Below are 14,108 nucleotides of genomic sequence, written 5' to 3'. Positions count from 1 at the left end.
CTTCTGTTCTGCAATGCCTTATCACTTAAAATAGCGATCATAGGCAACGGCAAGCCGGGACGCCAGTATTTGGCGTCCTGTTGCCATGGCAACCCATCAGTCTTCCACAATTACATTGTGGGGTTCCGATGACATCACAAAGGGAGTGCACCCCTTCTGTGAACCTTTTACATGCCGCGTTCTACATAGATCGTGGCATGTAGAGGTTAACAGCGGAAATCACTGTCCTTAAGTAACGCCGCTGTTGCAGCGGTAGGCCGGCTATTTGTTTTCGTTGATCACACCATTCTTGGCATGCTCTCTACACCATTGTATGAGAAAACACCAGAAGGTTGACAGTGTATGAAGTCCTGGCTCCGCTAGTCTAGCACTGATGACCAGGCATCGTTGGAAGTTGCTCAGGTCGCTCGATTCACACTAAAATTGGAAAACTAGCGTGTTTGATTTTATGTTGCACTCCAGGAGCGCAGATCTAATATAGAGATGCTTGGATCGTCAAGGGGCCGGTGCCTCTAATAAAGTGACTATTCAGAACAGGGGCGTAACTATAGAGGGTGCAGGGGATGCACCCGGGCCCAGGAGCCTTAGGGGGCCCATAAGACCTCTCTTCTCCATATAAGGAGCCCAGCACTATGAATTAAGCATTATAGTTGGGGGCCAGTTACAAGTTTTGCATTGGGGCTCAGAAGCTTCAAGTTATGCCTCTGTGCAGCATGGTTTAGGTATGGGTACGGGTACAGATACAGATAGAGGGGGGGGCCTGCTCACATTTTGCAGCAGGGCCCCTGAGCCTTTAGTTACGCCCCTGATTCAGAATATATGCAATGCGAACTGCCACCAAATGTGCTCTTTGTCATTTGGTAGTTCCTGCTTCTGCCACTGATATCTTCCCCAATTCGGAGAAAATTGTCTCCAAACTTTTTGATGCCAAAATGGGAATGACCCACGTGTGATTCTTCTAAGATGTAAGAAATGCATGCAGGCAAGCAACATTACGTATGATGGATGACTCACAAAACCAATATTAGCTGTGAATCATTTACATACAGCCTTCCAAGTATATTTGGTTGTCCGTCCTCTTGCTCATCCCTATACTTAGTATAATCAAATCCTTTCTTTTTGACTTAAGTGTTTTAATATTTTGGTCTGGAGATCACTTCCTGCCAGTTTGAAATTCTCGTCCAGACACTTAACGTAATTTTCCCCGCTCAGCAAATGCATCAGTGTTTTCTTTGTGTAAGCATTTAGTATTGTACGGTAGCGGAATAATGATAGTGAGTGATACCACTGAGGTGGGCGAGGCCTGCGCACAGAGTGATGGATTAGACAGGTACACTTGGCGCTTCTAGCCTGTGGCATTTATCAAATGATTGACTAGCCCTTTTAATCCGCCTTAATCCTTCATCTGCTCAGTTATTTAGATAAAATTAGGTTGTTTGTGTTCATGTCTCTGAAACTATAAAATATCTTCAATACAGCAGTTCTCATAAGCGAATATGTGACAAAGTCCCCTGGCACGCAGCGCTCTGTATAAATTGCTGGCAGCTGGAGGTAGGGGCTGGCTCACATTATGTTCTTTCTGTGCCAGGCTTTGCTGGAACCCCAGGGTACCTGTCCCCGGAGGTGCTCCGAAAAGAGGCATATGGAAAACCGGTGGATATTTGGGCATGTGGTAAGCAGACACAAGTTGCAATGACTGTGGCATTATAATACAGGGAGCCATATGGAGCGTAGTCCTGGTTTCATTTAGAATTTAGCATGCGTTTAGGTCAGAATTGATCAAAATGTTTTCTTCTTATCTCACTGTCCTATTCTGCAATAGAAAATGCAAAGAATCCTACGCACCACACAGACAAGTCTTCTATCTATCTATCTATCTATCTATCTACCATATCTATCTTTAAAAGGCCCATTTACACGCAAAGATAATCTTTCAAATTATTGAAAGATTGAAAATGTTAGCAATCATTTCGCATAAAGTACTAATTGGCACTAATGCCCATTAGTACTATATCAGCTTCATTAGCGTGCAAATGAGCCTCTAGGAGCTGCTTGCAGAACTCGTGAGGTGGTCTGAGCTCTGCAATTAGCTCCATTGTTCTCATATGGGCTGCTAAGAGAAAACAATGTTATCTCTAGCTCCCGTGGAGATAACAGCCTGAGGTCTGTTTTCTTCCAAGGGCTGTAGAGAGAATACAATGTAATCTCCTACTCCCATGGAGAACACAGCGTGTGATCTGAATGATGGTTTTTAAGCTCACCTAAAAATCATCGTTCAGACAAAAAGTGCACAATGATAGCATTTATACGCAATGATTATCGTTTATATGCCATTGTTTTAACTAATTTTGAGCGATAATCGTTGCATGTAAATGGGCCTTAAGCCACATCAGCCTTATGGTTGCCTTCAAAGGGACGATTGTAATTGTAAGACTGTATACTAATAGTGGCCACAGTAGTAATAAAGCCACCATAATGGCCCCAGTAATAATAGTAACCCCCATAGTAACCTCAGTAATAATAGTGACCTCCATACTGTCCTCAGTAGTAGTAGGATCCCCCATAGTGGCCTCAGCAGTAATGGTGACCTCCACAGTGGCCCCAGTAGTAACAATGACCTCAATAATGGCCCAGGTAGTAAAAGTGTCCCCCATAGTGACCCCAGTAATAATAGGAACACCCATAGTAGCTACAGTACTAAAACATTTCACCATAATGGCTCCAGTAGTAATAGGTTCCCCTTAGTAGTGTAAGTTTTACATCACCCTGTAGATAGGGATATGGAGAATTCTGGTATACCCTGACTATATCCTGTATATAATTATGTATGTACGTATGGTATAAGTTATACATCCTGTATATAGTGATATGAACCATGCTGGTATAACCTGTATCTCCTGTAGATAATTTTATATATATATATATATATATATACATACATACATACATACATACATACACACACACACACACACACACACACACACACACACACACACACACACATCTGGTATACATTATACACCCTGTATATGGTGATATCGACCATACTGGTATAACCATGGGTATCTCCTGTATATAATTATATATGTACAGCTGGTATAAATTATACATCCTGTATATAGTGATATGAACCATGCTGGTATAACCTGGGTATTTCCTGTATATAATTGTATATGTACAACTACCCTGCTTCCCCCAAAATAAGACCTACACCAAAAATAATGGGGAGGCTCGAAATGGAAGCCCTACCCTGAAAATAAGCCCTATCTGGATTATATAAAGAAAAATCTGAATATGTTACCTAGCAGGCTCAGTCAAGGTCCCTCCTGCTGCTCTCCACAGCTCCGGTGCGGTTCCCACAGTCCTCGGCCACCCATACAAGATAACTTCCTGGCTATAGGATTCATAAAACCCACCTCCACAAAGGGATGGCTGTGATTGGTTCTTCTGGCGCTGCTGAGCCAATCAATGCAACACTTGATGAACCAATCACAGCTATCGCGTTGTGGAGGCGGGATTTATGAATTGGCTGAACCACGCCATAATAAATCCCGCATTATGTTTGATTATCTGCCGCGGCTCAGTCAATTCACAAATCCCACATTCATTGAGCGCTACATTGATTGGTTGAGCAGCACCCAAAGAACCAATCAAGCCATCGCTTCATGGAGACCGGATTTATCAATCCCGTAACCAGTAACTATGTTACAGCTGTGGAGAGCAGTGGGAGGGACCTGGACTGAGCCTGCTAGGTAAGTAAAATAAAACACCCCCCGAAAATAAGACCTAGTGCCTCTTTTATGGCAAAAATTTATATAACACAGTGTTTTATTTTCGGGAAAATACGGTAGTATATGTTATACTTCTCCCTGTACATAGTAATATGGACCATGTTGGTATAACCTAGGTATTTCCTGTATATGATTATACACTGTACACACAATTAAAAAAACACATCAAAAACCTGCATGCGGTTTAAAGAAGAAAATGCACGTAATGTCTTAATCCACATGCAGATTTTAATAGTGAATGCAGTTTCTTGGTTTTTGAATAGTTTGAATGCAACAACAACCATGAACACAGCCTCAGGGGCTACAAACATATTTTCATGTAGTCCAGGAAATGAGTCATGTTTGGAAAGCTTATGCCAAGAGGCTAGATAGTGTATGGAAATTCATTTTGCAGCTGTATGCAGCACAGTTTAGGTATGGGTACGGGTACAGGTGGGGACCTGAGCTAAGCTTATGCACCCGGGACCCTGAGCCTTTAACTGCGCCACTGGTCAAATGGCATTGAAGCTTGGTACCAAAGGATCAAGCAAGGACATAGTCACTATAAAAGGTTAAGATTAAAGATGAGCGAGCACACTCGGATAAGTCAGTTACTCGAGCGAGCCTCGCTCTTCTCGAGTAACTACCTTATCCGAGTGTGCTTGCTCATCTCTAGTTGAGATTAAGGCAGGCAGAGTTCATGAAATAAGGTAAGCAGGCTGGAGGTTAGGTCAGGTGATAATCAGGCAAGACATAGTTTGAAAAGAGGGCAAGGTTAGGACAGGCAAGGGGTCAAAACTGAATACCAAGCAGAAATTAGGAACAGGTTCCCTAGAAACCTATTGCCCAGTGAGGGAGAAGGGTGCCTTAAATAACCCAAGAATGACCAGGATAAACTGGGAACAGGAAAAATGCGTGCATACTGGTCCTTTCAGAGGCAGTCCAGGTACGTACATGCGCCCTACGGGCAGAGGCAGCAGCTGAAGAAATAGTGCAACTTCTGCCGCATAGAAGACAGGCACCCGGAGAATATTGACTGGAGAGAGGGAGGTGAAGGACAGAGCATGACTGGCGGCCATAACAGTCTAGTTCCATGTATTGTGCTCTATATCTACTTGTATGCTACTTAAACCAACCATGCAGTATCTTTTAACCCCTTAGGTTGGATGGCTGGATGTTTTGCTTGAAATGGAAGAGTTTGGGGTAAAAGGATGTATTTTTTTGTCCATCTCTCTGCAGGTGTCATTCTGTATATTCTTTTGGTTGGCTATCCTCCATTTTGGGATGAAGATCAGCACAAACTCTACCAGCAAATTAAAGCTGGAGCGTATGATGTGAGTTCACCCTCAACCCTTCTCACGCATCTTGCACCATACTCCAATACTCTTGCATCATACTTACTCAAGAATAGAAGTAGACGTAAAGGATATGATAATATGTAGTCATTGCAATGGATTTAGGCTTTACAAATCTGTCCTTCTAGTTCCCTTCTCCGGAGTGGGACACGGTGACACCAGAGGCAAAGAATCTCATTAACCAGATGTTAACCATTAACCCTGCCAAGCGTATAACCGCACATGAAGCTCTCAAGCATCCATGGGTCTGTGTAAGTAATGCCAATTCATGCCGACTTTTAGCTAAGACCAGGATAATGCATGGATATTAAATATAAGTTAATGCCATGGTCTTAGAAAGTTTTAGCAGGGATGTCTCATGTGATTTTTTTTTTTTTTTGCTCCTTTTCTCTCTCCAAAGCAACGTTCAACTGTGGCCTCAATGATGCACAGACAAGAGACCGTGGAGTGCCTCAAGAAATTCAATGCTCGCCGGAAGCTGAAAGTGAGTATGACATCTCACACGCCCATTTGTCTGTTCTTTTATCTTCAATGATGGTACATTAATTTACATTATGTATACTCTATAGGGGGCCATCCTAACTACCATGCTGGCAACAAGGAACTTTTCTGGTAAGTGATTGCTCACCCTGACCAAAGAACATGTATGTGTGCCATAGAATTAATATGGATTGGATGCCAATGTAATGTTCCCCACTACCAAAGATCCTGATCTGGTACACCCAGTACGATGCTCCGCAGATAACACTCTCAGAGGCTTCTGTAATCAGTCCCATACACTGCCGATGAATATATTTAAAGCCAAAGCAATACAGTGGCATCACCGCAGAGATCATTCTGATATAGCTAGTACTATACACTGTAGAGATCATTCTGATATAGCTAGTACTATACACCGCAGAGATCATTCTGATATAACTAGTACTATACACTGTAGGGATCATTCTGATATAACTAGTACTATACACCGCAGAGATCATTCTGATATAACTAGTACTATACACTGTAGAGATCATTCTGATATAGCTAGTACTATACACTGTAGAGATCATTCTGATATAGCTAGTACTATACACCGCAGAGATCATTCTGATATAACTAGTACTATACACCGCAGAGATCATTCTGATATAACTAGTACTATACACTGTAGAGATCATTCTGATATAGCTAGTACTATACACTGTAGAGATCATTCTGATATAGCTAGTACTATACACTGTAGAGATCATTCTGATATAGCTAGTACTATACACTGTAGAGATCATTCTGATATAACTAGTACTATACACTGTAGGGATCATTCTGATATAACTAGTACTATACACTGTAGGGATCATTCTGATATAACCAATGCTATACCTCAGAGCTCGTTCTGATCCCCATGTTTCCCTGATAATAAGCCCTACTCTGAAATATACCCTTGAAATATAACCCCCCCTGAAAATAATTCCGAGTTACACTACATGTAAAAAGAAAAAAAACAATCACCTAGCAGCCAGTGTTCAGGTCACTAGCACTGGTCTCTGTCGCTGTTGCAGGCTTCTGTGTCCTTTTGCACCCCGACAGAGCAGTTCTTCCTGGTAGCGGGGCTTGAGTACCCCACTTCCAGCAAGCTAGTGCTCTAATTGGTTAATTGAGTGCCACGTCAGCCAATGAGAGCCAGCGCTCTATTAGCCAATCACAGCCATTGCTAGGTAAGTATTATAAGACACTCCCCGAAAATAAGACACTGTGCCTCTTTTGAGGCACAAATAAATGTAAGACAGCGTTTTATTTTCGGGGAAACACGGTATAACCAGCATCAAAAACTGCTGAGCAGTACTATAAACTACAAAGCCTGTTCTGATATAGCCAGTGTTAGGGCTTTTTCACATGGGTGTATGTATTCAAACTCCATGCTATTGCGTGAGTTTGATTAAAAAAGCGGGAAGATATACCCTGCCCTATCTTTCTTGCACGTAGTATTAACACTCGAGAATCCTGATAATGAAACAAAACCAGTAAAATCAATGGTTTGGTTTTGTCCAGTTATGCAGCCATGATTATCATGACCGCAAAGCTTGTTCTGATATAAGCAGCTCCGTAACCAGCACTATATACTGCAGAGCCCATTCTGATAGAGCCAGTATTATACTGTATAGAACCAGTTTTTATATAACCAGTACTATATACACTGCAGAGCCCATTCTGAAATAACTAGCGCTATACATTACAGAGCCCATTCTGATATAACCAGTACTATATACACTGAAGATCCCATTCTCATATAACTAGTGTTATACACTACAGAGCCTGTTCTGATATAACTATCGCTATACATTACAGAAACCGTTCTGATATATCTAGTACTATATACACTGCAGATCTCATTCTGATATAACTAGCGCTATACACTACAGAGCCCGTTCTGTTATAGCCAGTACTGTATACACTGCAGAGCCCAATCTCATATAACTAGTGCTATACACTACAGATCCCATTCTTATATTTCCAGTACTATACACTACAGAACCCGTTCTGATATAACCAGTACTATATACACTGCAGATCCCATTCTTATATTTACAGTTCTAAACACTGCAGAGCCCATTTTCATATAACTAGTGCTATATACTGCAGAGCCAGTTCTGATATATCTAGTACTATTTACACTGCAGATCCCATTCTTATATTTCCAGTCCTTTACACTGCAGAGCCCATTCTCATATAACTAGTGCTATACACTACAGATCCCATTCTTATATTTCCAGTACTATACACTACAGAACCCGTTCTGATATAACTATTGCTATACACTACAGAACCCGTTCTGATATAACCAGTACTATATACACTACAGATCCCATTCTTATATTTCCAGAACTATACACTGCAGAGCCCATTCTGATATAACCAGTACTATATACACTGCAGAGCCCATTCTGATATAACCAGTACTATATACACTGCAGAGCCCATTCTGATATAACCAGTACTATATACACTGCAGAGCCCATTCTGATATAACCAGTACTATATACACTGCAGAGCCCATTCTGATATAACCAGTACTATATACACTGCAGAGCCCGTTCTGATATAACCAGTACCATATAAACTGTAGAGTGTGTTTTGATATAACCAGTACTATATACACTGCAGAGCCCTTTCTCATATAACTAGTGCTATGTACTGCAGAGCCAGTTCTGATATATCTAGTACTATATACACTGCAGAGCGCATTCTCATATAACTAGTGCTATACACTACAGAGCCCGTTCTGATATATCCAGTACTATATACACTGCAGATCCCATTCTTATATTTCCAGAACTATACACTGCAGAGCCCATTCTGATACAACCAGTACTATATACACTGCAGAGCCCGTTCTGATACAACCAGTACTATATACACTGCAGAGCCCATTCTGATACAACCAGTACTATATACACTACAGAGCCCGTTCTGATATAACCAGTGCTATACACTACAGAGCCCGTTCTGATATATACTAGAGGTCACTCTGATGCAGTTGCCATAACCAGTGTTATACCCTGCAGAGCACTTTCTGATACTACCAGTAATATCTGTTGATAACCTAATAATTTTGATGCAGTGCACAAGCCCTCTGGGGTCCTCGGCTACCCCGATCCGTCACTGAATGTTGCCGTGCACTGGAGATAATGTGCTGATCTTTCTGCTATGCTCTCTTTTTTATTTCAATTCTGCCTTATTCTACTCACTTCATCTCTCCTCTTCCTCCCTCTCCTCACTGTCCCATATCTCCACCTGCCCACACCCCTCACCTCTCCTTGGTGGTCCGTTCACTCTTCCTCTTCTCTTGGGTGTTGATACCCATCCACCATGCACTCCTTGCTCCGCCATCTTTCCTGCTTCATTACTTCTTGTGGTGTCTGATTTTTCCATTTGTTTACCACAATCCCCCTCTTGTAACCTGCCACTATATTTCTTTCTACTCTCCATACTCCACACACCTGCCCCGTCCTCTTTTTCTCTGATCTCTGTCATCCTCACAGTGGGCAGACAGACCACAGCTCCTGCCACAATCACCACCGCTGCCACTAGTACAGCCCTGGGGTTGGTGGAACAAGGTAGTAGTGTCTTACGGCACATGCCCTTCCCCTCCACACCTGCCCCTTCCTTCCCCCTGAGAAGTGACTGCATGTGGCTGCTTTTTTCCTAGCTTGCGTGGGTCATTTCAAAGAAACTTAGAAGGAGGATGCCCCTTTATGGACCGAATGTTAATAGAGGTGATATAGAATAGGCCAGAGAACAGTAGAGCACACTATCCTACCCAAAGTAATTGGAAACCTGAGTAAGAATCATAGTATTTATTTCCATATGTTAATACTTGATGGAGCTCCTTTGGCCCTAATGACATTGGATTATCTCTGTGGCATACTTTCTACTAATGTCTGATACACTTCAGCTGGTATTTCCTTTCATTCATCCTGCAACTCTCTAGTAACTTATTTCAAAGAAGATACCTTGGCCCATCTACTATGGTTCAAGGAATGTCATCATTGAACAGTTGAGCAATGGAAGAACATTCTATGGAGTTACGAATCACGCTACTCCATCTTCAAATCAGATGAACGGACCTGGGTGTCGAGGATGACTGGGGAATGCCTTTTGCTCAAATGCGTGGTGTGGCAACAATTAAGTACAGCAGAGGTTACATAATAGCCTGGCAATATTTTACATGGCATGGTCTTGGTTGTAGCGGTAAGAACCTTCAACATGGAGATGTACCTTGGCATCCTAGACAATAATGTACTGCCAATAATGTGGCAATACTCTGGGAATGGTCAGCAATACTTCCAACAAGACAACGTGCCTTGTCACACATCCAAGGCTGCTTTACATTGGTTTGAGAATATGGATGCTCCATGATTGGACCATCCTGCACAGCATCCCGACCTGAACTCTACAGAACATCTTTGGGCCGAACTGGAATGTTGGGTCAAGAAACATGAACAGCATCCATCTTCTTTGAGAGAACTCTCCAGACATTTGCAGGATGAATGGAGGGAAATACCAGCTGAAGTATATCAGACATTAGTAGAAAGTATACCATGGAAAGTATCCAATGTCACGAGGGCCAAAGAGGCCCCATTAAGTATTGCTATATGGAAATAAATACTATTCTTGATTCTTGCTGAGGTGTCCAATTTCCTTTGGTAGGATAGTATACCTATGATATCTTTTTCCTATTATGTATTGAAGTGATTAATGAACCAAGGTCGTGCAAAAATGAGCAAGTCCGTTCTTCATCTTTGCAATTCAAGAACTAGTTTGGAAATCAGTAGCCTCGGCTGTATGGATGGCAGTACACTGTGTGCCATGTAGAGCAGATTTATAGCAGTTCCCCCACAATATGTTCCAGTGTCCGTCTGTACCATGTTAAGGTTATTTAGGCAGTGTATACGGGCTCCTATCTGAGTGTCCCCCTGAAGATGCTGCATGTAGTGTGTATGTACATGTACCTTGGTGCATGCCGTATGCTTGGGCATGTCATGTGCATGGCATGTGCTGAGAAGGTACTTACAGCCGCAGTCTGGCAGTGTACATGGCACTCATGATATAACAAGCTCACTGTGCTCTTTAACAATCTTGTGTATAAATGTACTGTGCATGTGTGTATATGTTGTATATGAGTGTCACTGTGCACGCTGAGCAGTGTATTATCCAAACTATATCCAGTATCCATTATATGGATTGGTATTTAGAGAAGTGGTAAAAGGAGATCAGTGTACAGTAAAAGAGTATTTGATAATCTTCTGTACATGATATACCAATTCTTCCACCCTTGAGTTTATCACTATAATGCAGGGATTACTTAGGATAACCTGTAACTCCTTGAGTATCTGAAGAGGCCTGTAGGACAGGTAAGACCCCTGGCAGGTTGCGGCATAGTCTAACTGCAGGGGAGGGCTTGGGGGTCTTTCCACCCGGTAGGTGTGCAAAGCCCCAGCTGGAAGGCTTACTGGGAATCAGACTATGCAGTGGTACTTCGCAGCGCATGGATCACATCTCCCGGCTGGTTTCTTTCCTTCAAAACTTTATTTCAGGTAACAAGAATAAACTCTCAAACTCTCCGGACGTACTTTCCAGGTTACTCTGGCATGGAGGATTATGTATGGAAAAGGCAGTGGCAACCTCCTGTCCGGTAAAGCTCAACTTTCGCCTCTATGGCGCTCCAATCTACACAGTGCAGTGTAGCAAACTGCAGTATTGCGGGCTGCAGTCTGACTGGTGCTACCAAAGGATCCAGTGCTTGGCGACGTCTTCACAGGGAGAACGACACACTCCCACAGCGCTCGACGTCTCTTTACTGTATCACACGCTGTGACTCTGCAGAAATACCCTTCTGTAAATTAGCATTTCCAGACAAATGACAACTCCACCCCACTGCCTTTTCGCGCCACCATGCTCCGTATTGAGAGACATATTCTTAAAGAAAGAGTTACCTTATGAATATATAGAACATGTCTTTTAGGTATCCATTGCGGCATGTCAGAGAAAATTCCATTATTCTCTCAATAAAGCAACTAAAATCTGACTTACTTTTTCTAACCGTGGGTCTGCATGGTCCAGTCTAAGGGTGGCCTTACACATTGGATTTAAAGTAGCCAGGCTTGCCAATTTCTAGAGGACTGGTCAATTATCTGATGTGTATGGCAGCTTTTCGACTCTCTCCTGATGGTACAAGTTGGCTAAAAATGGCCCGTTAGACTTAAAGTGCCCAAACCTTTTTTTCTTGGGAAATAAGATTCTTCCAAAGGTGCCAACTTTCTTCCATCATTACATGCAAAACAAATGCATTCTCGACCAAGTGTGCCTGTGAATGGGGTGTCGGGCAAGATAGCTGTTGGCTGTACAAGCTTCTGGACGATAGCTATCTAATGTGTATGGCAAGCCTAACTCCTTAAAGGGACTATCCAAAAATTCACTGATCGGTTGAGGTCTCACTGCTGATTGGTTGGGGTCTCACCGCTGAGATCCCCACAGATCCCTAGAACAATGGCGCTCCGTGTCCCCCTCTCTCTCTCACTGCAGCTTCTCTGAAACCCATGCAGTGAGTAGGAGAGTGAATGGAGTGGCAGCAACGCATGAGTGGTGCTGCTCCATTCATCTTCAGTGGGACAGCCGGTGATAGACAAGATTTTGTACATGGCTATTTCCATCAGCCCCATTTAAATGAATGGAGTGGCACCTCACAAGTGCAACCACCACTCCATTCACGCTCCACGTCACTGCGGTGGGTGCAGAGAGCCTGCAATGATGAGAGGAGGTACAGAACCTCTTTTCTCAGTATGGTGGGGTCTCAGCCATGAGACCCCATCCGATCAGACTTTTGTCACCTATCCTGTCTAGCAATTTTCAATTCGAAGTGGAAAAACTCCACCAAACATCTCCCCTTATCTAAATGTCTTGGACTCTTGAGAATATGATATGGGAGAGAGGGAATACTGAAGTGATCTGCAGTCAAGCCTGTCCATTAGTACAACCCATGTCCGTATGCTCCATTATGAATATCATACCCATCTATATGCAAGATCGGAGAGGTGAGTTTGGGTTGTCCAAAGGTTGCAGAGGAAATGCTGACCATGATTACCCCTGGCAAAATCAGCTGTTTCCTGAAGGTCTCAAAGCTGGACCCAAGATGACCACCCAAATAAAAGCAGTTGTCTATTGTAAGACCACTCCAATACCTGTCACTCATAACTACCATACTTACATTTTTCTCCCTTTATACCGGATTCTATTTTCATGTCATGCGTTTTATGCAGGGCCTTGTTCCCCTATTTCTACTATAAGGCCTATATATGTAAATAAGTGTACTGTGCAGATTTGGTATCTGCATGCGGTTCGTGTGTACATACATGTGCATAGAGTAGTATGTCTGAGGCTGTAGACGCCATTAGGAGCATGGAGTTTCAGGCAGATTATATACACTTAACCAAGGGGCAATAGATGTGAGTTTTGTGGTTTGGATGATGTCTCATTGATTGGGCATGTGTTGGATGTCCTGTCTTGCCAGCCTGCCGATGCCCGAAATTTGCACAAAAATTGCCATTTAAAAGTGCCCACCCTGTGTATATTACGTCTGTATATCTTTTCCTCCTCCCCCTGTCTTTTTTCTCACTGTTTCACAATTTCTCTTTTTTTCTTTCTTTCTCCCCCTTTGTTTCACTGTCCTATTTCTGGTGTCCTACTTTATCCTTCTCTCTTACGTTCTCTCTCATCCCTACCTCTGTCTTTCTCCTGTGTATTCTCCCGTCCCTTTTCTATTTCTTGCAAGGTAAGTTTTAGTACTTTGGTTCTCACTTTACAATATGCTTGTAGCTTGCACTAATGTTAACAGAGCAAATGTGTATATCAAGTCTGAGAGGAGTCGATTCTAGAGTGCCACAGTAAAGCGCATTAACCAAAAGATTAAGGCTTAGCTTTTTACCAAAACACGTAGGTCCATGTTCGCACATGTGGTCGTTTTTACCTCTCTATGGATATATTCTAATAAAGATTTTTTTTTTTATAAGAAGTACTGGATCTTGTGCTCTCCTAGGTAGTCTCTTGCTGAAGCCATTGATCTAAACGCAGACAACCTACTTCTAATTTATTATGGACATTTGCTTAAATGGCGCCAATATTATTTACTGTGAAATAAAATTAGACACACAAGCAAATACAGTGTTACAACAGAGGTACTAAATAGAGATGAGCGAGCATACTCGCTAAGGCAAACTACTCGAGCGAGTAGTGCCTTATGCGAGTACCTGCCCGCTCGGCTCAAAAGATTCGGGTGCTGGCGGGGGAGGAACGGGGGGGGGGGGGGGGGGAGGAGAACTCTCTCTCACTCTCTCCCCCCTGCTCACTCCTGCAACTCACAGCTCTCCCCCGCCGGCACCCGAATCTTTTGAGACGAGCGGGCAGGTACTCACATAAGGCACTACTCGCTCGAGTAGTTTGC

The 14,108-nt window shown here is 42.8% G+C and overlaps 1 protein-coding gene across 11 annotated transcripts in view; it reads left to right on the top strand.

The window, feature by feature from the left end:
- Positions 1-14,108, top strand: part of CAMK2B (calcium/calmodulin dependent protein kinase II beta) — a 194,562-nt gene that overhangs the window by 137,112 nt on the left and 43,342 nt on the right. For 8 of the 11 annotated variants that reach the window (XM_066593144.1, XM_066593138.1, XM_066593140.1 and 5 more), the window contains 5 exons: positions 1,589-1,672; positions 5,013-5,107; positions 5,257-5,379; positions 5,529-5,612; positions 5,698-5,740. In XM_066593144.1, coding sequence (XP_066449241.1) covers positions 1,589-1,672; positions 5,013-5,107; positions 5,257-5,379; positions 5,529-5,612; positions 5,698-5,740 — 429 coding nt within the window. Of the gene's footprint in view, positions 1-1,588; positions 1,673-5,012; positions 5,108-5,256; positions 5,380-5,528; positions 5,613-5,697; positions 5,741-9,150; positions 9,226-14,108 lie in introns of all 11 variants that reach the window. The other 3 variants (XM_066593135.1, XM_066593136.1, XM_066593142.1) reach the window with 1 other exon arrangement.

Source organism: Eleutherodactylus coqui, chromosome 2 (genome assembly GCF_035609145.1).
Source record: "Eleutherodactylus coqui strain aEleCoq1 chromosome 2, aEleCoq1.hap1, whole genome shotgun sequence".
NCBI classification, from domain to species: Eukaryota; Metazoa; Chordata; class Amphibia; order Anura; family Eleutherodactylidae; genus Eleutherodactylus; species Eleutherodactylus coqui.
This window is presented reverse-complemented; position numbering and strand designations above follow the sequence as displayed.